The sequence below is a fragment of the Hemicordylus capensis genome, chromosome 1, assembly GCF_027244095.1.
Source record: "Hemicordylus capensis ecotype Gifberg chromosome 1, rHemCap1.1.pri, whole genome shotgun sequence".
NCBI lineage: Eukaryota > Metazoa > Chordata > Lepidosauria > Squamata > Cordylidae > Hemicordylus > Hemicordylus capensis.
Genome location: NC_069657.1, coordinates 190,668,866 through 190,690,477, shown reverse-complemented (window position 1 = coordinate 190,690,477; position 21,612 = coordinate 190,668,866). Strand labels below are relative to the sequence as shown.

At 40.4% G+C, this 21,612-nt stretch overlaps 1 protein-coding gene and 1 long non-coding RNA gene across 10 annotated transcripts in view; one reads left to right on the top strand and one right to left on the bottom strand.

Moving 5' to 3' along the window:
* The window catches only part of FIGN (fidgetin, microtubule severing factor), a 178,491-nt gene that overhangs the window by 69,016 nt on the left and 87,863 nt on the right, over positions 1–21,612 (top strand). For 6 of the 8 annotated variants that reach the window (XR_008309893.1, XM_053262040.1, XM_053262056.1 and 3 more), the window contains one exon: positions 3,963–4,019. The exons of 1 other annotated variant lie outside the window; for it this stretch is intronic. Coding sequence is in view for 2 of the 7 variants with exons in the window: in XM_053262040.1 (XP_053118015.1) it covers positions 3,963–4,019 (57 nt within the window). In the remaining 5 variants the exon portion in view is untranslated. Of the gene's footprint in view, positions 1–1,192; positions 1,313–3,962; positions 4,020–21,612 lie in introns of all 8 variants that reach the window. One more of the 8 variants, XM_053262085.1, reaches the window with a different exon arrangement.
* Positions 994–21,499, bottom strand: LOC128330027 (uncharacterized). 2 transcript variants are annotated; one of them, XR_008309930.1, is made up of 4 exons: positions 21,345–21,499; positions 14,989–15,079; positions 2,752–2,967; positions 994–1,848 (listed from the first exon to the last, which is right to left on the bottom strand). It is a non-coding gene; the product is annotated as an uncharacterized LOC128330027 (long non-coding RNA). The 2 variants fall into 2 exon arrangements; XR_008309928.1 differs by lacking the exon at positions 994–1,848 and having other exon boundaries at positions 2,103–2,967.

Here is a 21,612-nt window from a genome sequence, read left to right as displayed (position 1 = left end):
ACTGGCCCAAGTCTTCCTCCTAGTATTGAGTTGTAGTTGTGGCAAAATATGGATGTGGGTATATCTCCAAATGGGTATCCCTTTCTACATTCTTCCTCAACTAGTCATGAGTAATTGTGTGTCACTAGAACTGGAATGGGATGGAAGTATTGCTTATAAGGAATTAAATAACGTACAGATTGCTTACCATGATTAAGCCAAACAGAAATGAAAAACAATGCACAGATAATTAAATCAGTGCAAATAATCAAGGAAGCTCAGTCTATGAGCAAAGGTAGGCCAGAGTCACCTGAGGAAATATTTCTAAAAGGACAGATGGGTTACTGCTACATAAATAATGTTTGAGGAGATGTTGATAAAATCATAAAGGGATGCTTTATATTGCTGGTGGGCAATGAAACTTGCAGCCAAGTATGGAAATACAGGAACATTGTCTGGGCAATGGGGATGTGTGTTCTCTCCTATCATGAAGATAATGGGAAGCCTTTCTTCATCCCCAGTGATGTCATGCAACAACATCTGATTGGCTGTATGGCACTGTGATGTTGTCACATTGTTCACTTCAAGATTGACTGGTTAAAATGGAGTCTTTAAAATAATGGTGTAGCAGCTGCATCACTTCCATTTAAACAGGCTGCCTTTATTTCTCATAAGCCCAATTTTTACTTCGAAAATAGAATGTGAAATTTGGTGCAGCACTAGTCAGAACATTGTTTGTGGGAATGCATCAACAAGGAAAATGTTTGTTCAATGTTGCAATAAATAGCAGTATTGGTGTGGGTGCTGGTTGTGTATGCTTTGGAAGTACATTGCCTTCCAGTAGGAATAGACACTGAAAATACATGCTGTGGTACTTGCAGTATATTTTGTGTATTGATCATTTGATTTTTGCTATTGCAGATCATGCTAATTATGTACGTACACACAGAGGGGTGGGGACCAGTTCTTTTAAGAACATTTTAGGAAAATGCTTTTTTAAAGTGCTAAATTTAATATACTGCACAATAAATGGGCTTAAACCTTTTGCTTTTTCATTAGGGACCGAAATAAAAGCTCAGGGTAGCAAACCCCTCCTGTGGGCCTCTACAAAAGAAACAGGACAGCATGTCATATAAATTAACGTGCCCTGTTACTCCCCAGAGGTCTGCCAACATTTTCCAGTGAAGTGTTCTCTTTCTGTTTTTATGAACAGTGAATTCACCATGGCAAAGTAAAATCTTCATCTTCAGATTGTAAATCTTCTAGTTACCCTTTATGCTGCATTGTGCTGCACACTAGATAGCATCAAATACGAGGAAAGTCCCGTACTGGGGTGAGGTTTCTCATTTTTCTAAATCGTTTTGCCAAGTAACTTAGATTTTTGTACTTATGTTGTTGTCATGTTTTCTGGGATCTGGATATGCCAGTAAATAATTTTCACTTTTTTTCCTCTGTAGATCAGTAATAAATTTTAATTTCAGTTAGTATTCTGCCTACATTTGTAGCTATGCCTATAGGTTTCCTTTTGTTTGTGCCTTGTCAAGGTCTGCCTTTTGCTTCTGATATAAGAATGGGTATATATGATTTTTCCCCCCTTCATCTTGAGGCAAAGGCAGGTTTTTCTTCTCCTTTGCAGTGGTACATCTTAACAGAAGCTTCCTAAGTGTTGCAATGGAGCTACAAGTGTACAGTAAACCTCAAAGGGCATTTGATAGTGGGTTTCTTGGAAGATGTTTCCACCATATTTTAGATGTCGTGACACTGCTTCATTGAACTGATTCTTCACATTGTGTTATATTAATAACCTCCTTGCAGGTTTCTTGCAACATGAGGAGAAGGGGAAGCCTTTTGCAGCAAGTTGGATTTTGGCTTTAAATCAATGAAAATGAAGAGTTATTAGCTTAAAAGTTAATATGAGGTAGTCAGGATACATTTGGTGAAGTAGGCCAGTACACTTTGCTTTCTTTGAACTCTGAGTTTTCACAAGACCACTTCTTGCAAATGTTTAACTCTTATTAGTACACAGCACTGAAATTTCTTTCCTACTTGCCTCTTCCAGTAGCAAACTCCCCAGATTTTTTTTTGTAGTCCTGTCTCTAGTATACAGCTAGGTTTTTTTCCAGTCCTGTAATGCGATATTTATTTTTAAAATGTTTAAGCCATCATTCAGTGCAACCATGAGGGTGGTATGCAATAAAACAATGTATGAAATTACAATTAAATAAATGAGAATGTAGAACAATAGAATTCCATTCAATCCATCAGAATGGATTAAAAGTGAGTGATAAAACCAGCTTACATTATTCCTGGAAAGTGTGCATCATCTTTGTCTGGTGCTAAATGACATGAAAGTCAGTGCTAGATGAGCCGCCCTGAAGAGGCATTCCACAGTTGAAGTGCCATGACTGAGAAGGCCCTTTCCCAGTAACTACTCACCTCATTTCAGAAAGTGGGGAGACCCAGGGTAGAAATCTGATTATCAACACAGTATCCAGTAAGGCTCATGTGGCTGGAGGTAGTCCTTTGGTACCAGGCCCCAAGCCATATAAAGCTTTATACATAAATGCTAGAACCTCTTGTGCCTGAATGTGATCTGGTAGCCAGTAATTGTTAAGAACTGGCAAAATATGCGGTGTATAACTGATCCCAGTTAGTAACCTAGCAGCTAAAATTTGTACTAACTGAAGTTTCCAAGAGGTCTTCAAAGGCAGTCCCATGTAGTCCATCCTAAAGGTTACCAGTGCATGGATAAGTGTCAAGGAGGGGTTGTACCTGGTACACTGGCTGAAACTGATGGAAGGCATTGCACACCATTTCCAAGCTGGTTGAACCTCATCTCCCTTGTAGGATGGACTGCCTTCCAAGAGAACAATTATCTTATGTGGATTGTTTCAGTATTTGGTCTTCATTCAGTCCCCTACTGATTCCTTGTTGAGTCCATTACTGATTCCAGCCACCAATTCAGAAATTTCAATACTTCACTTGAATCTGTAGAAAAACAAATTGAGTTGGGTTTATTGATGATACCTCACTCCAAATGCCTGGATAACCTTGCTCAGTAGTCTCATGTAGATATTAGGCATGTGCACAAACAGAGGTTCATGCAGAGGCCGTGGGGCAGGGGGAGTGGCGGCGAGCACAACATTTAAAAGAAGTAGAGCAGGTCCTTACTTGCTCTCCGCTGTCCCATGCAGCTTCCTCCTGTGACAGCACTCCCCCCAACTGCCACGCGTGGGCTGTTGGGGGAGCACCGTCTCAGCAGGAATCTGCATGGGACAGCGGAGAGCTTCTTTTAAAGGTACTTCTTTTAAAGGTTGTGCTTGCCTGTTAAGGGTTGCACTTGCCGCCACCCCACCCCCCACCCCCCTTGCGTCATATTGGAGCACTGAACCTGTGCACAAACCTTGGTTTGTGCACATCCCAATTAGATGTTACTAAACATGGGAGATGAGATGGAACCCTGTTGGACTCTGTAGCACAAATGTCAGAGGTCTGAGCAGTAATTTCCCAGCTCCACTTTCTGGAGTTGGCTATCCTAGTAGACAGGAATCAGTCCTGTCCCATTGAGATCAATGGGACATCAGAGAACAATTAAGTAAAATTATTGGTTCTGCTTATGTGCTGTTGCAAAAGTTAAACAGCATATTGAGTGCTGTTTAAACATACAAATTGGACTCCAAGTAAACTATTATAGAAGTGCACAGCCAACCCTAGGGATTAAAGACAAGAAATATAATTGGAAAGAACACAAGTTTTGAAATAGACATAGTGAAGTCTTTTCACAAGTGTGCAAACTGGCACAAATACTAAAAACATTTCATAATACATAATACAACCAAAATGACATGGGAATCCATATATGTTTGTTTAGATTAGGCCAAAGTCAGTGTGAACACTGCCATGCTTTGAATATTCTTGTCATCACTGTTTGCAACCAGGAAGTCAATTTTCTGTAAATTTGACCACTACTCTTGTCCTTTCAGCAAGAAATCTGGAAGAAATCTATCTCTTACAGAGCGGGTTATGGGGCAGCGAAAGAGGTACATACTTATATCTCTCCCATTGCAATCAGTATGACGTCAATGTACAATGTAATTCTCTATCTGTATTGTTTATTGTTATATATAATGGAAAATCTGAATAAATTTCTGATAAGTTGACTATATTGATAAAAAGCCCTTTGGCTGGATTGTGCTCATTATGGGGTAAAACACAACTAGAGAATAAGGCTACCCCTTAAAATGTGGAAGAGGGCAAGATATGGTGCTGCAATGGAATAATGGCCTGAGAATGCATTTTATGAAAATATTAACATAAATGCAGGGGTCCTCAAATGTTGACTGGCCTATGTAGTGCAGTCAAAATGTCTGGTCATCCTGCCATTGTTTCTCACTTTACACTGTACCTCTGCATGCTGTCAGGGACAATCCTGTTGCTACCCTTCCAAGCTCCAGGTTTGAAGCTGAAGAAGGGAGTATAGGCCATCCCCACCCCTCTCTCCACCCTTGGAGGACAGGATTGCTTTGGTATTGAGCTGCTTAGACTGCCAGAGCACCTATATAACCCAGCACCTATATAACTCATGAGCTTCATCTCTGGAGCCAGAAGGGAAGGCTGGGTGGTCTTGTTCTTGTGTTGGGCTGCAAGGTGGCTAGAATTGCCCAAAGACAAAATGCCTACCCTTACCACCACCTTCAGTTTCGTGCTGGAGAGTAGGGGTGAGAGCTGTTCTCATAATCACAATATGCTTTTGCATTACAAATAGAGTATAATCCCCACCCCCTCTCCAGCTTCAAGCTGCAAAGAGCGACTGAGGCTCCACTCCTCATGCTCACCAGAGGACAAAGAAACATTTACCATGGCAAGAATGACAGCAGGATTTTTGGACAACAGTATAAATGGATGAGGGAGGAGTCTGACCTCTGTATTTGCACATTTGGAAAGTGGAGGGAGATGCTTCACTTGTTTGTGATTGGTGGAGTAGAGGGTTGGGAGGCTGTGGGAATTTGGGATAAGTTGGAAGAGCAATTGTTGCTCTTCCCCAGAACAATGAGCAAATAATGAATACATGGTTAGCACAGAATCAGAAGGCTGAAAACAAAGCGTAATTTGAAAGTGACTCTGGTGGTGGTAATCATGAACATGACTTTGTTGTGAACATAATTTTAGGTGAGCACACAAATGATCATGGTTAACTTTGCAGTGTATTAATCTGTGATCAGCCTGGTGTGTTGGAATGAAATGGAAATGGATTTTTCTGCTTTTTCAATCCATGTTTTACGTGGTGTTTCTATTTTGTATAAGCAATTATGAGGGTGATGATGGTAGATTCTCCCCTACACACACACACACACACACACACACACACACACACACACACACACACTAGATTAATTGCATTCAGAGTGTGATATTGTGAATGCTAAAGTCCATCCTGACTAGCATTATGTTAAATACTAAATGCTCTGTCTACACTGCAGTTTTTACATGTTCTGTCTAACACATTTTAGATCTTAGAGCTCCAGTTGAGGTCAGGGTGCTCGACATCCTGTTAAGTAAATGTTAAAGGATTCAGTACATGATGCCTGTGAATTCCAGCATTGTAGCAATTAAAGCATTATAGAAGGGAATTTTAGTGAAATAGAAGACCTGTTGCTTTCATATAAGTGTGTGTCCTTTTTTTTTTTTAATTGTGTGGGGTTTTTTTAATGCTGTAGTCATTCACAGGGAAAAATGTTCAGGGGTGGGGGGAAATCCATGTAAAATTCTGCTGGGACTCATACAGAATGCTTAGTATTTTGTCAAAAACTGATTTGAAGTATAAGGGGGGAAATTGCCCAACTATCAAAATGTGAGATGGTACAAGGAGGTTTAATATATTAGAGTGATTCCATAGAAAAGAAATAGTCTTAAATGTGATATTTTAAGATATAAGATAAATCTACTTGTATAAGCAATAAGACTCAAACATGATCATTTATGAGTCCAATAAGAACTGCCACTTAACACAATACCTTTCTTCCTTATTGAACTAGAAAAGAACCACTATGAAATCTCTTATGAACAGTTATATATTTGTCTAACTGATTGTATCAGGGAAGTATCCTAGAGTAGCTGTTTTCACATGCTTTGCATTATATGAACAAGCTATGCATTCCCAGCTCTCCCTCCCTCTTATGCTTGTACAGTTTTAATTAAAATGTTTTTTCAAAGTGCCCTTTGGTATAAGATTAGAGTTAAGGTTCTTGTGATTTTTATTTTATATACTACCCTTTATATACCACCCTTCTAAAGGTATGGTATGGAATTTGTATACCACCCTTCCAAAAGTGTCTCAGGGCAGCTTACATTAAAATTAAAAAAAAAACATATAATGAAAATAAAATAATTTAAACCAGATTAAAATTCAAACTAAATATTAAAAGCTAAACTGAAAAGACGGGTCTTTAAAGCTCCCCTGAAGGGCTCCAAGGGAGATAATCGTCTTATAGCTATGTGGAGCACGTTCCACAACCCGGGGGTAAGAACTGAGATGGCCCGATCCCAGGTCAACACCATCAGATGAACCGGTGGCACCTGAAGACAGACCCCTCCTAATGATCTCAATGAGTGGTGGGGATCTTGTAGAGAAAGGTGCTCTCTCAGGTAACCCGGACCTAAGCCATTCAGGGATTTAAAGGTAATTACCAGCACTTTGCCTAGAAAGTATTGGCAGCCAGTGCAACTGCTTAAGAACAGGCATAATGCGGTCTCTCTAGGATACCCCAGAGACCAATCTGGCTGCAGCATTTTGAACTAACTGAACTATGTACAAAGGCAGCCCTACATAGCGTGCATTGCAGTAGTCCAACCTGGAGGTTACCAGCTGGTGTATTGCTGTTACCAGGTCATTCTCCTCAAGGAGCAGGTGGAGTTGATGAATCAGTCACAGCTGGTAAAAAGCTTTCCTGGCCACAGCCTCAGCCTGAGGCACCAGGGTGAGATGCAGGTCCTAGAGCACTCCCAAGCTACAGACCTGTTCTTTCTGGGGGCGTAAGCTCATCCAGAACAGAAAGTTCTATCTCATCTTGCAGATTATGACCCCCAACAATGAGAACCTTCATCTTACTTGGATTCAGTTTATTATCCTTCATCCAGTCCATTACTGCCCATAGGCAGGCATTTAAGGGTCTAATGCCATGCCCCCCCCCCTTCTTGGAACACAATTCTCAGTTGTGTTCCAAAAAACAAGTATAGTGTAAATTATGGTGCTTAACTAGATTCAGCATTGAAGCCATATCATGTACATCTCACCCCTGGCCCTACGAGGTGAAAGCCACTCACAGTGCTGACTGGTCCTCGGTACAGCACCAGAAAGGGCCATTAAAGGAATGTGGAGTTGTAGGAAGCCTCACTGACGTCTTGGAAGTTGTGTAGGGCAGTGCACAAGGAATGGTAGGAAATGTAATCCTTCCCAGTGGTTTCCCCAGAGAGCTCAGCAGTCCTCATGTGTTATCGTGCATGGCTTCCAAGACGTCAGTTAGACTTCCTACAGTTCTGCATCCCTTTTAAGGGCCCTCCCTGGTGCTGTGTCCAAGACTACTCTGCAAGGAGGTAAGTGCTGTGAGTGGCTGCCACCCTGTGGAGCCAGGGGCAGAGTGCAAATGATTCTGCTTGGACACATGGAGGATTAATCTTTGCACAGGCCTAATACTGGTGGTATTGGTATTGCCAGTCTTCCTTGGTTTATAAACTGGGTTTATCTTCTTCAGTTTATAGATGCAGAGTTGCTGTTTCATTTTTTAGAATCAGGTATGACATCTGAATTTAGTTACATACTGAGCATCTGTATGCCCAAATGTTTCTTAGAGAATAGACGTTTGGGGTTTTAATGCATTCACATCAACACCTGTTACTGACACTCATGGGTGGGGTGTAGAATATGAAGGGCATCAGTGCTATCCCTTGATAAGAAACACTGATATTAAATAAATTCAGCTGTTCTTCATTATTCATGTTTTTCATTTTTTTTGGTCCATTTTTGTATTTTTAGACAGCCAAATGCAAGTAATGGAACCACACACAAAGATGGTGGCAGGAGAAATCGATATTTTTCCGAAAGGGAGAGGAAAGGAGACCTCAAATATTAGTGGCCAAAACTAGCATCACAACTGTTGTTTTTCAAATTATTTGAAGCCACTCTGGGAAGTGTTTAGACAGTGAATGAGAAGAGTATATCTCTAGTGCTACTAGCCACTGCTAATATTGGTTTGCATTTCTGAGATAGTACAATGAATGTGGGTGCTAAGTTAATTAAGGGCTCCTCTGTTTTAGAAAGATTCAGTGATATCCTTTACATTCCCTGCCACCTTTTACTTTTACATTGTTACTGTTCAACCTTATCTTTCTATTATTGTTGAGGAGTGGCTTGCGGCGCTCATATCAACATGCTAGAGCATTAAAAAAACAACAACTAAACATGGCTGGAAATCCAATTTTTCATAGTCTGAAGCAAAATCCTTGTACAGCCTGTTTTAAAAGGACACTGTCAGTTTGAAAATGTTTGCACTTAACTATGGCTATGAGAAATTACTCTACCTTAACATTTTATGTATAGGCAGTTTTGCTATTTTGCTGATCATCAGCAGCATTTCCTCTACCCTACGTGTGTAGGAACCTGAGAAGCTGAAATAACACAGATGAGTTCTAGAAGGCCAAATGGACGAGGCAAACCATAAACTCCTGTTGTTTTGGCAAAAATCTCTGTTAGATAGAAGTGCTCTGGGAGCTGCAGCAGAGCATCTTCATTGGAGTCCTCAATTAATCTGAGGCTGTTTCTTCTGGATTAGATGGAAATATGTTTAATCATGCTGTAATGGAAGGAAAATCCAGTAAAATATGGCAGTTGTGTTAGACTTCGCAACAAATGCATTAAAAAGTCAGACACGAGAGTGCTTGTTTGGCAACATGCTTCCTTCTGGTGGCTGCTTTTTTTTTTTTACTGTTCTTGCCACTGGCCTCTGAGGACAGTAGCAGGAATGCCAAAGAACTGGGGGAAGGTTTTAACATCAGGTGTCAGCCCATCTCTCTCTCTCTCTCTCTCCCTCCCCCCCTTTATATCAGAATTATATAATCTAGTGTAAGGTACCAAGGGGATCTTTTAGATTGAGTACAATCTGTATAAGTAGCATAGGTGGCATAGGGGCGTGAAATATTATCACAATCTCAGAGCTGTTCCCTATGGACTCACTTCTGTTTACCTTTACGATGGAAGCATTCATGTCAAATACATTGTTATTCTTTCAGAAATCTAGCATGCGAGGCGAAGTCCCATCCTCCCTAGAAATTGATTTGGCCCCTTCTGTGCCCCCTCCCCCCACCTGGCAAGAATTTTTTTTCTATGGTTGGTGTTGTAACTGCTAGGTGGTGTGGTGAAGTTTATTATATCCTGGTGTACCTTAGTTTATTAAATATCAATAGGATGTGGCATATAGTAGCAGAAATGCCTATCACAGAAGATGTTGGGCTACATCCTATTACTATGTAAAACCATGAATCAACAAGCTTTTGCTGTGTGGACATTGTATATGATTTTATTTATTTATTTTTTTTGCTCCTCATTTCCAATCACAGTACATAAACTTCAAATCTCATGCTTCTCAGTATCCCTGGATTCAAAGTGCATGTGTGGCAACACTCAGGACTTCAATCCCTGCTGCACTCTTTATCACCAATAATGAACCCCTACCACCTGTTGCTGGCTATGATAAGTCATGGGAAGGGAGATGGCAGAGAGCACACCATTCTTGGTGACGAAGGATATAGCACAGATTTGGGTTTCTAGGTCATGGTGTTGTGTACCTAGAGGTGCAAAGAACACACCAACCCAAAATACTTTGGGGCCTGATCTTATCAAGATCTAAATTAGTAGATCCCCCTACTAACTTAGCAAAGAGGCAACTTTTAACATGGTGGTTCTCTTTATTTAGCAGGGGGGGAGTAACTGGCCCCAGCCACCCCCAGCACAGTACCTCCAGTGACTGTTGCTGGTGTCTATCTTGTGTTTCTTTTTAGATTGTGAGCCCTTTGGGGACAGGGATCTATCTTATTTATTTATTATTTCTCTGTGTAAACTGCCCTGAGCCATTTTTGGAAGGGCGGTATAGAAATCGAATTAATAATAATAATAGTAATAATAATAATAAAATTCCAAGGTTAGCAGAATTTGCTGTCATCTTTTTATCTCTTTCTTGACACACAGTTTACTGTTTCCTTTAGTCTTTCTTTCTGTTCCTTTTCTCAGATCATCTACAGTATGAGGGTTTTTTTATCAGTGCTTTTTTTGTCCTGGTAGACTTTATACTGGTGTTTACAAGAGGTCATTTTAGGTCTTCATCATAGTTTTAAATTTATATACGACTACTTCCTGTATAAGAAAAAGAGTGTGGCTGACATCCAGACTAATGTTGCATGCACCAAAAAATGTGCACAATGGGGAGGGGGCAATTTTTGCCAGTCTTCCCTTCTCTCTGAAACCCTTGTGCCTCCTGAAAACGTATATCTGAAGGTTGCAGGACCCTCAGGGACATATTTTTGGAAGCACAGATAGCTGCAGAGAGAAGAGGAAATTGGCAAAAACTGCCTATCTATAGTGCACATGGAATGTTTTTCTGTATGTGCAACATTAGTCTGGATGTCTGACAAACTTTAGAATGTATTTATATACCACCCTTCCAAAAATGGCTCAGGCCGGTTGTGTATGCAATGTGGATCATGTCCCGTCCCCTCCTGTTGTGAGCACATGATTCTGGAAGTTGGTATAACAGGGGAAATTGTATGAAGCAAATTGTAATGTATGAAGTAAACTTTTTTTCATGCAGAAAAGGGGGGCTACTAGACTCTTTTCTTCTGATCACATGATATACAAATTAATAAGCAGGGAAGAGAAGGGTGCATTCAAGAAGGTACATAGATACTAATTTGTATGTCAGAACTATATGCATGAATTACGGGAAACAGTACAAACCCTAAAATTTTATATAAATGGGAATGCAGTTTTCCCATTGAAAACTGGAAACTTCTGTAGTGCAGTATATGCAAATTTGCAGCATATGCAAATTTTTTATTTGCATATACTGCAGGACAGCCTAGCAAGCACATGTGAATGTGAACTGATGTGCATCTGCGGGTTATGCAATAGTTTTTGGGATTTTAGAAAGTAGTGATCACTGTCTCTCTTAGTTACCGCATGCTGGTACAACATGGTGTGTAAAATTACATGCCATGCCATGCCAGCTGGGAAGATAATGCCCTTCACTATTGTACAAATATATATCACTGCTGACCTTTTCTATTATGGCTTTTCTAGTATCTCTTTGATCAGTCAATTACAGCATTTTTAGGAAAAGACTGTAAACTCTAATATGATATTATGCTAACCTAATATATTCAATCCTTGGGAAGTTGTCCCTCCTCAGTATCTCCTAATAGATACTCAAGTACAGTTAGCATGACACCATCCTCTTTATTTAAAGACCAACAGCTGCTGCTCAGACCCTCTAGAAATACCAGTTTCCAAATTACAAGACTGGGTATGATAATTAGAGAATGCATGTGCAGACCCACAAAAACTGTGCACAGAATTTTTTTGTTTGTAGTATTCTGTCTTGACCCATGTACTTTCTTCTACATTTTCCCCTTATCCACACAGCATAACAATAGAAAACCATTGCACTAATCTTACATTTCTGCATCACTTCCCACAAACAGCTCTCAGCCTGATTGATCCAGAAAACTTAATGCTGTGAATTTATTTGCTTACAATTTAGAATGTTCATGAGCATTCTGTGATGAAATAGTTGTTCAGCCAATAGCCAGTGACTTCCATATTTCTATTGCATCACAGCCTCAGCCAGTGGCTAGGGAGGTTTCAAAAGCTGTAGCTTGCATTTACCACAAGTGATTTTTGTTTTGTTTTTGTTTTAAAGCTCCAACTGACTGGGGAAAACTGGTACAACTATTATTTTATTTTGAGGAGCAAGTCTTTGTGCTTTAACTTGATCCTTCCTTTATTTCTATATTACCATTGTAATGACCTAAAACTAAATTGAGTGTGTGCGCATATCAGAATGGCATGAATGCATTATGCACCCAAATTGCATAATTCTTCAATCTCAAAAAAGAAGAAAAGGCCAAGCACACATCTTTTCTGAATGTTGATGTGTGTGGTGATTGGTCTGAGCCAGGAATGAGAGGAGAGCTGGTCTTGTGGTAGCAAGCATGACTTGTCCCCATAGCTAAGCAGGGTCTGCCCTGGTTGCATCTGAATGGGAGACTTGATGTGTGAACACCACAAGATATTCCCCTCAGGGGATGAAGCTGCTCTGGGAAGAGCAGAAGGTTTCAAGTTCCCTCCCTGGCTTCTCCAAGATAGGGCTGAGAGAGATTCCTGCCTGAAACCTTGGAGAAGTCGCTGCCAGTCTGTGAAGACAATACTGAGCTAGATAGACCAATGGCCTGACTCAGTATATGGCAGTTTCCTATCATTTCCTATGATGTGCATAAAGTTTTGTTTCAATGGTTTTTCATCTTAGATGTTACTTTGGCTTGTATAAGTATGCGGGAGAACTTCTGTATTCACTAGGGTTCCATTATCTGCTGCTACCGCAGATATGGAAACCACAAATATGGAGGCATTGGGGCAATGGGATCATGGGGATTAGATTCCCAGAGGTCAGGAAAAAGTTCAAAATAAGAAGAAAATGGCCCTAAAAATGCGGGGGGAAATGGCCTACTGTCATCTGTGGGTCCCCAGCAGCATAGCAATGCCCCAACTACAGAAAAGTATCAGAAAAATGGCTGAAAATCACTGTTTCCCCCGGGTTTCCCCCCCAAAGGAGCCATTTTGAGGCTCCTGATCCCAAAATGGCAGCCGGAAATGACCTCCAAGGTCATTTCCAGCCAATCCCAACCCACGGATACACGAAACCTAACCCCTTAGTTGCACACCCCCCCCCGCATATACTGAGGTTTGGGTGCCAATTCCCCTACTGCGTATACTCGAAACCGTGGATATGGAGCCCACAAATATGGATGTCCACCTGTACTTATATTTCCGATGCCACCAATTATACAATGAAGCTTCTGTAACTCTGGTTTTTTTATCCTGATAACATGGTTTTGTAGAGGTGAGTTCTACAACGGGTCTGTAAAACCCGTTACAGAAATCACTGTTAGATGTACTTGAAAACAAAACAACAAGATGTTATCTGAGGTTGGTTTGTTTCATTACTGATTAGTAGGGCTGAAATCTTGCTTGGTTACAAATCTAATGATTTAAACTTCTCACAGCACTTAGTTACTTTCTACACAATATATATCAGTGTTTCTCAACCACCGGTCCCTGGACCGCTGCCGGTCCCCGAAGGCTTGAGTGCCGGTCCCTGACTGGGAGTCAACCCCCCCCACCCCCAACTGAAATCAAGGCACTCACTTCCTCAATTTTGCACATGGCACGGAAGAGGAAGAGTATCACGGAGGCATGGGACCCTTCTTGTGCCTTGCCTCCATGTGCTGCTGAGATCTTCCTACAGCTATCTTATTCCCTATCTTTACAGCTTCAAACTGTATGCAGTGCGGGGGCATGGAGGAAAAAGTATGGCAGTGGGCGCCACTTGAAGGGCTGCTGGTTCTTGCATGCTCATTATTTGCAGCCAAAGGTTGGTTGATTGAAACCCAGCTGCCTGTTGTGGTCAAGGCGCCTTGAGAGGGAACGCTGTTTCCCTTTTGCATCAGTGGGGCTTGCTTGTATGTTGTTTTCATTGGCCCCATGTAGCTTTTGAATTTTTCTAATGGCCCAACATACCCTCTCCACTGAGTAATCAGAAGCACCTCCACCCCTACCCCGCACATACTGAAGACATACTGGAGACAAATTTGTTCACCCAGGCTTTTAGATTCAGGGGTTCTCAACCTTGGGTACCCAGACGTTGGTGGACTTCTACTCCCATAATCCCCAGCCATAATGGCCAAATGCCATTGTTGTTGGGGGTTATGGGAGTTTAACTGAGGGACCCAAGGTTAAGAACCCCTAATATTCCATGTTTGCAAAAGATTCCAAATTTAATTATTTTAATGCTTATATTATTTTCATTCTAAACTGCCCAGAGATGCATGTTTGGGGCAGTATAGAAGTCTGATAGATAGATAGATAGATAGATAGATAGATAGATAGATAGATAGATAGATAGATAGACTTGAAACCAACTCCTTTACTAACTGCTGGTCCGGGAAACTGCGCATGAAGAATGTAGCGGTCCTTGAAACTCTGCACGAAGAATTTAGCGGTCCTTGACTCCAAAAAGTTTGAGAAACACTGATATATATGTCTCTTCACCTTTGAACCCAGTTTCTTCCCAGAACTCTACTTTACAACCCAGTCTTTATTACAGACTGCCCTAATAACCCAGTCTTTCTATTTTTTTTAGATTCTTATCCTTTGAGTCTCAGAACAACTCCTCTTTGAGACTGTTCCTACTCACACCCAAATCCCCACTCTAACTGAACTTCACTTCCAACTTAACTGTCACTCTCTAACTGACTCTTATGATTGACAGCTCGAAAGAGTTCTAAGCCAATTTGCATAAAAGTAGTCTTGCACCATTCATCACAGTGTGTAATCCTCTCCCATGTGGACATAACTGATGGGCTGGCTTAGTATATGAAATGGCCATGTGTGTTGGCTCATATGAAGTCTGAAAAACTGACGCCTGCAGATTGTACTATTTAAGAAAAGGGGGCATCCATAGTCTTCCTTAAATGATACCATTTTCATTACTATTTGAAATAAGTTGAGTCCTAGTTGAAGGTTAAGAGGTCTGGAAGACTGATATATATTAGTATATGACACTTGTTCCAGGCATCAATATATGCATTAGGGTTTGTATATAACAAAACAACATTAAAAACATAGAATCAGTAGGAATTGAGAAGTGGTAAGGTAGTATTATGAAGGAGTTTTGTTACACAGACCTGTTCTGCATGTATCTCGAATGGCACAGGTTGTGTTCATCTGAAAAGGATGCCAAACCAAGTCCATCAAAGTAAATAGTGCTATAGTTTCCTAGTATTGAGGGAAGTGGGAGAAAACTTTTAAAAACGTGATTAGTATTGAACCTTTATTTGAATCACAGGAATCTAATCATGTAACAAGAGGTTGCACTTCTGTGGACATTTACCTAGGAATAAGCCTCGCTAAACAAAAAAGGTCTAACTTGCTTAACCATGCATAGGCTTGTACAGCACACGTAGGGAGAATGCATTTCTGGAAAACAAATTGAGAGACCCCTTTACAATTTTCACAAGGCAAAGTTGTAACTGAAATACTGGCAACTGCTCCAAATGCTGTGCACTATGCTTATGGCTGTAACAATTTCTTTTGTAAAGAAAAACAAACAGCAGTGTGAGCATCACGTTAGTATTTGATATAATGCAAGGTGACAGCTAAAATGTAAAGGGGATCACATTTATATTTAGATCATTATGAAATTATTGCAGTACACCCGGCAGATCCGTTGGGCTTTGCTGATGCCAAGGCTTGCTGTCCATCAAAATTACCCTGCCGTGCACATCTCTACTGTATCCTTGAAGGGCAATACTTACCACATGCCCCAGTGTGGGTGCTCCCTCTTATAGAAGAGGACAAAGCACAAGGGGCTGGCCAGAGCTAGAATCTCGAGGAGGAGGAGACAGAAGTGATGTCCATATCCAAGTTCAGAGGAGCTCAGCTGCTGTAGCCTCTCCATGGATGGCTTGGCAGACAGGCTCCCCAGAGTTCCAAGAGGCTAAGTGCCCTTGAGCATCTCTTGGAGAAGAGCTACAGCATTTTTTGTTTGTTTACTTAGTGAACATTACAGCCTTGCAACCAGTCTTGCAATTGAAGTAGTTCTTATGAAGCGTTACTGATCCCTCACAACAGGTTTAAGAGTACCAGAAAATCCAATTTATGTGTGGTCTTATTGGCTGTGTGCTATCCCAGCTTCCAGTCAAAAACTTAACTAACAGAAGAATGAAGCAATTTTTAATGACAGGCCATATATCTTGGGCTGTCATGCCTTCCAAGTGCAGTTTGTATTTTTCAAGTACAGTTTCTGTTACATGTACCATGAGTGGAATTGAAAAGTACAGGTGAATATCCCACTATGAGATGCCCTTCCTCTTTCTTTCTAAGAAATTTCAGTGTGCTCTGTACATATTTCCAAATACTTTCTCTTCAGCAGTATTAAAAAAATCAAAGTATTTTACATGCCTTATTTTGTATTTCTTTGGATGTTATCTATTCCTTAAAAAAAACCCCAAAAACCCACCCTGCAGTTTGTTCCAATTCCTGCTTCTTTCTGTCTTCCCAATCTTCAGCTGCCTTACAACATATTGTAAACACATCCTATAGTCCAGTTGCCCTCTGATGCACTAGAACAAACTTAAGATGTTTCCAGCAAGTGGAATGATAGGGTGATTCCTGTATTGCTCTCAAGTTACTGTGGCTTAAGAGGGGAAAAACTTTCACAGATCGTATACCATTTAAAAAGGAACACAAGAACCTACTTGAAACATGCTGGATGGAACAGCATATTGTTTGTTGCACAGACTGCTGAGTGCCTCTCATATTAAAAATTGTAATACTATTGGTATCCTCTCATTAGACCTGCCTACAGTATTCTGTTGCTAATTAATTCCATAACTTTACCCAAAACTTTAAAAATTATAAACTTCAACTCTAATGAAAAAGACATTTTATTCATCATTTTGGGGTGGGGTGAAGGCACACCGCATAGGATTTGTGTGTGCGCAAGCACTTGTAAAGATGTGTTCTTCTCGGGTATTGGATAGGCTTCAATCGCTTTAATTTTACTAAACAGCTTTTCCTCATTTGATCCATTTATAAAATGTTTAATTCTTGTAGTTATCCTTTTCCATCATCCTCTCCTGTTTCTTAAGACCCACACCTTAATGGCTGTTAAAACTATAATGGAAAACTTTAAAAAGTACATAGGGCAGCAACAATGCTGTGAAATAAATTCATTAAAATCAATGTTATTTCAATGAATACTAATTGAATTATTAATGCTTGGATCAGGTTTTTTCGTCTGTTTGTGATTATTCAGCTTGTTGTCTATTGAATCTATATCCTTGTTAATGAAAACCCCATATTGTGAGTATAGATTGTTTGAGGACTTATTTTGCTCTGCCTGCCCTTCTTCCTTGCAGTGACAGCATACACAGGTTCCCCCTCCTCCACCTCAAACAACCAAGTGGGCATTCTCTCTCTTTCCCTTTGCAGCCTTTTGCTAAGTGGTAAATGCTGCCATCCATTGAACTGTGAGACATCTGCAGCAGGAGGTAGAGTTTCTCCAGCTTAGAACAAAGATTTGTGTCTTACTGCTTGAGGGCACATTGGTATAGAGATGCAAAACTTCTTTTTGAGGACACCAATTTAGGTCTCGCTTCAGTAGCCCTTGTATTGCGAGGCTGAAATTCTAGCTATGAATTACTTCTTGTCCATGAAACTAACAGAAATACACCAGTCATCTTTGAATTTCAAACCACCACAAAACAACTCTTAGATGGTTTCTTCCATGTTCTAGAGCTCTGTGCTCCCCAGCCTCCTTATGACCTGGCATCTGTTTGCAACAACTTTCATGGCCATAATGTATCCATATGATGTAATGCGGATTGGGTGGGAGCTATGATGTTCAGTTCTGCAACAAATTGATGTGATTTAGATTTTTTTTTTAGTCTTTGGCTGTTCTAGTAAAACACAAACCCCTTCTTGTATGGTTTTTGTTCTTGCATTTTACATGACAGAGACAAATGCCACATGCACAATGTACTTAAAACTGCAATTCTAACAACAGCACAAGTATCTAATCATCTTTTCTCCCAGAAATTAACCCACTGTGTCCAGAAAGTCAAAATAGTGTGAAATTGAAAGTGGGTCCCAGGAGTGGTAACTCGCCAACAGGACACTAGCAAATGATCAATTATTTCCTGGACTGCTATACAAGAGCTACAGTTCATATTTCTAGGACCTCTGGGGAAAGAAAGAGCTGCAGCATGCCTAGAGGAAAAGGCTAATACTATAGTTGCAATTTCTTTATGGTGCACAGACTCCTGTTAGTACAGTCTGTCTGTTGAAAACAAGTGGGTGCTATTTTTGCCAAAATGAAATTAATGTGTCTGGACTGTATATTTACAAGCTAGTATTTTTAGCTTCTATTTCAAGTTGTATCTTTGTGTTTAAATTGAGCTTTTACATTTAATTCATAGGCTGTAAAAATAAGTCATTACATGCTGCTTTGTTTGCCCATCCATTTTAATTTCATGCTTTAAAGAAGGCTTGTGAAATCCCAGCTGTGTGACTCCACTAGACAGCTAGTAGTGTATTGCCTTGGAGACCACAGCATTTTTTAGGCCCAGTTCACACATTCTAATTGTGGTGTGGTGGCTGCTTGGAATGGAAAGAGGTGGTTTGATTTTTTTTAATAGCAGTAAGTTCCTAGCCCTCATAGCTAAGATGAGAAGAAATGTTATGGTTTTTAAGATGAATTTTAAATGTAGGTAACCTGAAAGAGTTACTGGTAAGATGGTTGTTCTGGGTGGGACCATTATGTGAAGTGTTGTAATGGGAATGTCTTCTAAAAACAATTTATTATTAAGTTCTCACCAAAAAGTGATTACAAGCAGAGGCGTATCTAGGGCAAGCACTGAAATTGTGCCCCCTGTCCAAACATCTGACACCCATCTTTCAGATAACTTTACCATAATATCAGCTGAAAAATACATGTTAATCTTTGAATATTTCAAAAACTATTTAGCAGTGGATGTAGCCAGACCAAAAAATGCTGGAAAACTATACATTTCACTACGCTGGGGCTCATGAAATACCCAAATACTATGTGGAGGTGTACTTGGAAAACTAAACAGAAGTGCCTGTCTAATTCTCTACTATGTATTGTAGCATCACTATTACATAAGTTTTAAAAATTAATGGAGAATTTGACTTTTCCCAGATACTCTGAAAATAATTAAAGGATATGCAGAGTAAACTGTGTCGCTGCTTGGAATATATTCTAGTATTTCATAAAGACCGTTAAAATGAGAGAAAGAGAGCAAGAAACTCCCAGTGGGCCTTAATGCTAAGGATTTCACACTGATTCAAAGACAAACTCACCATTAACAGCCATATGATTAAGACATCACATTTAACTCACTTATCACAAGAAGCAAAGTAAGAGCAAATGAATACAATCCTAGCTCATAAACTTCAGCTCAATATTCACAAGCCCTGATTCTTTGTATATGGTGCCAAACCATATGTGTTCAGTGACATATTATATATTTTTAATTTTTTTTTACCTGTCGCCCCTTCGGGGAGCTTCCTAAAAGCCATGGGGGGGTCTGCAAAGGTCCTCCCCTCCCCCGCTGGGCTCTAAGGCCTCGCAGGGATCATTTGAGTATGTGCAGTGGCCATTTTTAAAAATTGGTTTTTTTTAAATGGCCACTGAAAACAAAATGGGCCTCACAGAGGCCATTTTAGTATATGTGGTGGCCATTTTGTTTTCAGTGGCCATTTAAAAAAATTTTTAATTTTAAAAAATGGCGCCCCCTTTCAAGTGGCACCCAGGGCATGTGCCCTGCCTGCCCCACCCTAGATTACAAGTCACCTAGTAGCTTTCCCTCTGAAATCCGCTCATATGCAGCTGAAATGAGGACTTGACATTTGTATGTGGCCATTCCCCTCAAAACAGGCAGCAGCCATGTTGACTCTGTTCTGACAGCAGTGCTGCTGTCTGCCTCTGAGGCTTGGTCATTCTGAGTGTGGAGAGTGACGTTTCCTGCAGTAATCCGACCAAAAACAATTGTGATTTTGAAAAATCCAGAAGGTACAAGTGGTCTACAGTACCAGTACCACTGTGCAGGAGTACAACAAAAAGCACATTGGGGGTGGGGGTGGTGGTATATGTATCTACAGAAAAGAAGCAGTGGAAAGCCTGGGTAGATGCAGTGAGAAGAAAAAAGGTGTTCAGTGAGAAATCTGTGTTTGTGTGGCAGGACCATAATAAAATGCTTATTATTCTCCAATATTATATTTTTATTTATAATTATAATTTTAAAAAGGTGAGCAACTGTGTGGAGAAAGGATGTGTGTGAACAGTTGCATAGGAGTGGAAATGAGTGGAGTGAAGACCACAAGGTTAGTATTAGAGCTTGTTCTAGAACTAAAAAAATCTCCCCCGCCCCAAATTGCCCTCTTATATGGCATGCCAGTATAAGGGGGAATTATTTTTATTTGATTTTTCTCTGCTTTAAAAAAGGGGGAGGGGGAGAAACTGTGTAGTGAAAGCAGGTGTTCAGTGCCTGTTTCCTGCCACTTCTTGCTTTTTGCCCTAGTAACGGCTGAGGGAAATTTGTCAGGACTGGTGAAATCTGCCCCCCACAACCCATTCACAGAAAGAGAAATCTCTTGAAAATGAAGAGCAACCATAATTACATTTGAATGATTTGACTCGTGTGTTAGAGATTGATTGGGCCTGTTTTTTCACATAGGCATCAAATGCTTAGAAGTTTTGCTGGTTCTATATGATAGTAGCCTGTTCCTTCATTTTGCTTCATTTTGGTAGGTAAAGTTGTACCTGTTGGATATCTGCCTTCCATGCTTAAAAGTCCTGGGCCTTCCCGCCTTTACAAAGAACTTAGCAATCCCTTCTGCTTATGAGGTACAAGGTTGTGGAGGCTTGTAAAAGACACATGGGAGCACCGAGGCCTAGCAGTTTCGAGGAAAAATGAAGGAAGAAGCCACTGTCATAGCTAGGCAGCCAAGACCTATGTGGTTGAACCTGTTTCCCTATTTACCACACAGACATAAGTTAAATAATTCAAGTGTAATAATGGTTGCCCTTTATTTTCAAGAGATTTCTCATTCCCTGGGGACAGATTTCACCAGATTTCACCAGCCCTGACATAAACTATTATTTGCTGTTTCTAGGCTGAAAGACAAAAAGAGCAGGAAACAGGCAGTGTGCTCTTTCTCTCTCCTCTCTCTCTCACTCACTCACTCACACACTCACACACACAATTTTTTTAATGTGAAACATAAAACCGGGGTCACAGTCACTCCCTGTGTTTTGCTTTTTAACGGGGAGGAAAATCACAAATATTTTCCATGTAAGAGGACAATATTTGTGGGAGTGGGATTTTTTTTCCCCTTGGGGAAATTGTTTTTTGGGGGAGGGGAATATTTTCCCCTGTGCCATGTAAGCATGCCATGTAAGAGGACAATATTTTTGGGAGGGGGTGTTGTTTTTTTTAGAACCATCTCTAATACTAACCTTGTGGTCTTTACTCCTCTCATCTCCACTCCAAAATCATCTTCATTGCCAGCGAAGAAATTTGCAAGAATCTACAAATGGCATATTTCCTGAATTTCCTCTTACAAGTCCTTTTCCAGTCATTTTCAGTAATTAGCACAAAACAAGTGCACACAATTCCCACACTTATCAGAAGGCTGCAGTGAGGTTGATCAGTGGTGATGTCATAATAACCTCAGCCAATGGAAGAGTGTGTTTGCTCTGCCAAGGGAATGTTAATCTTTAAACA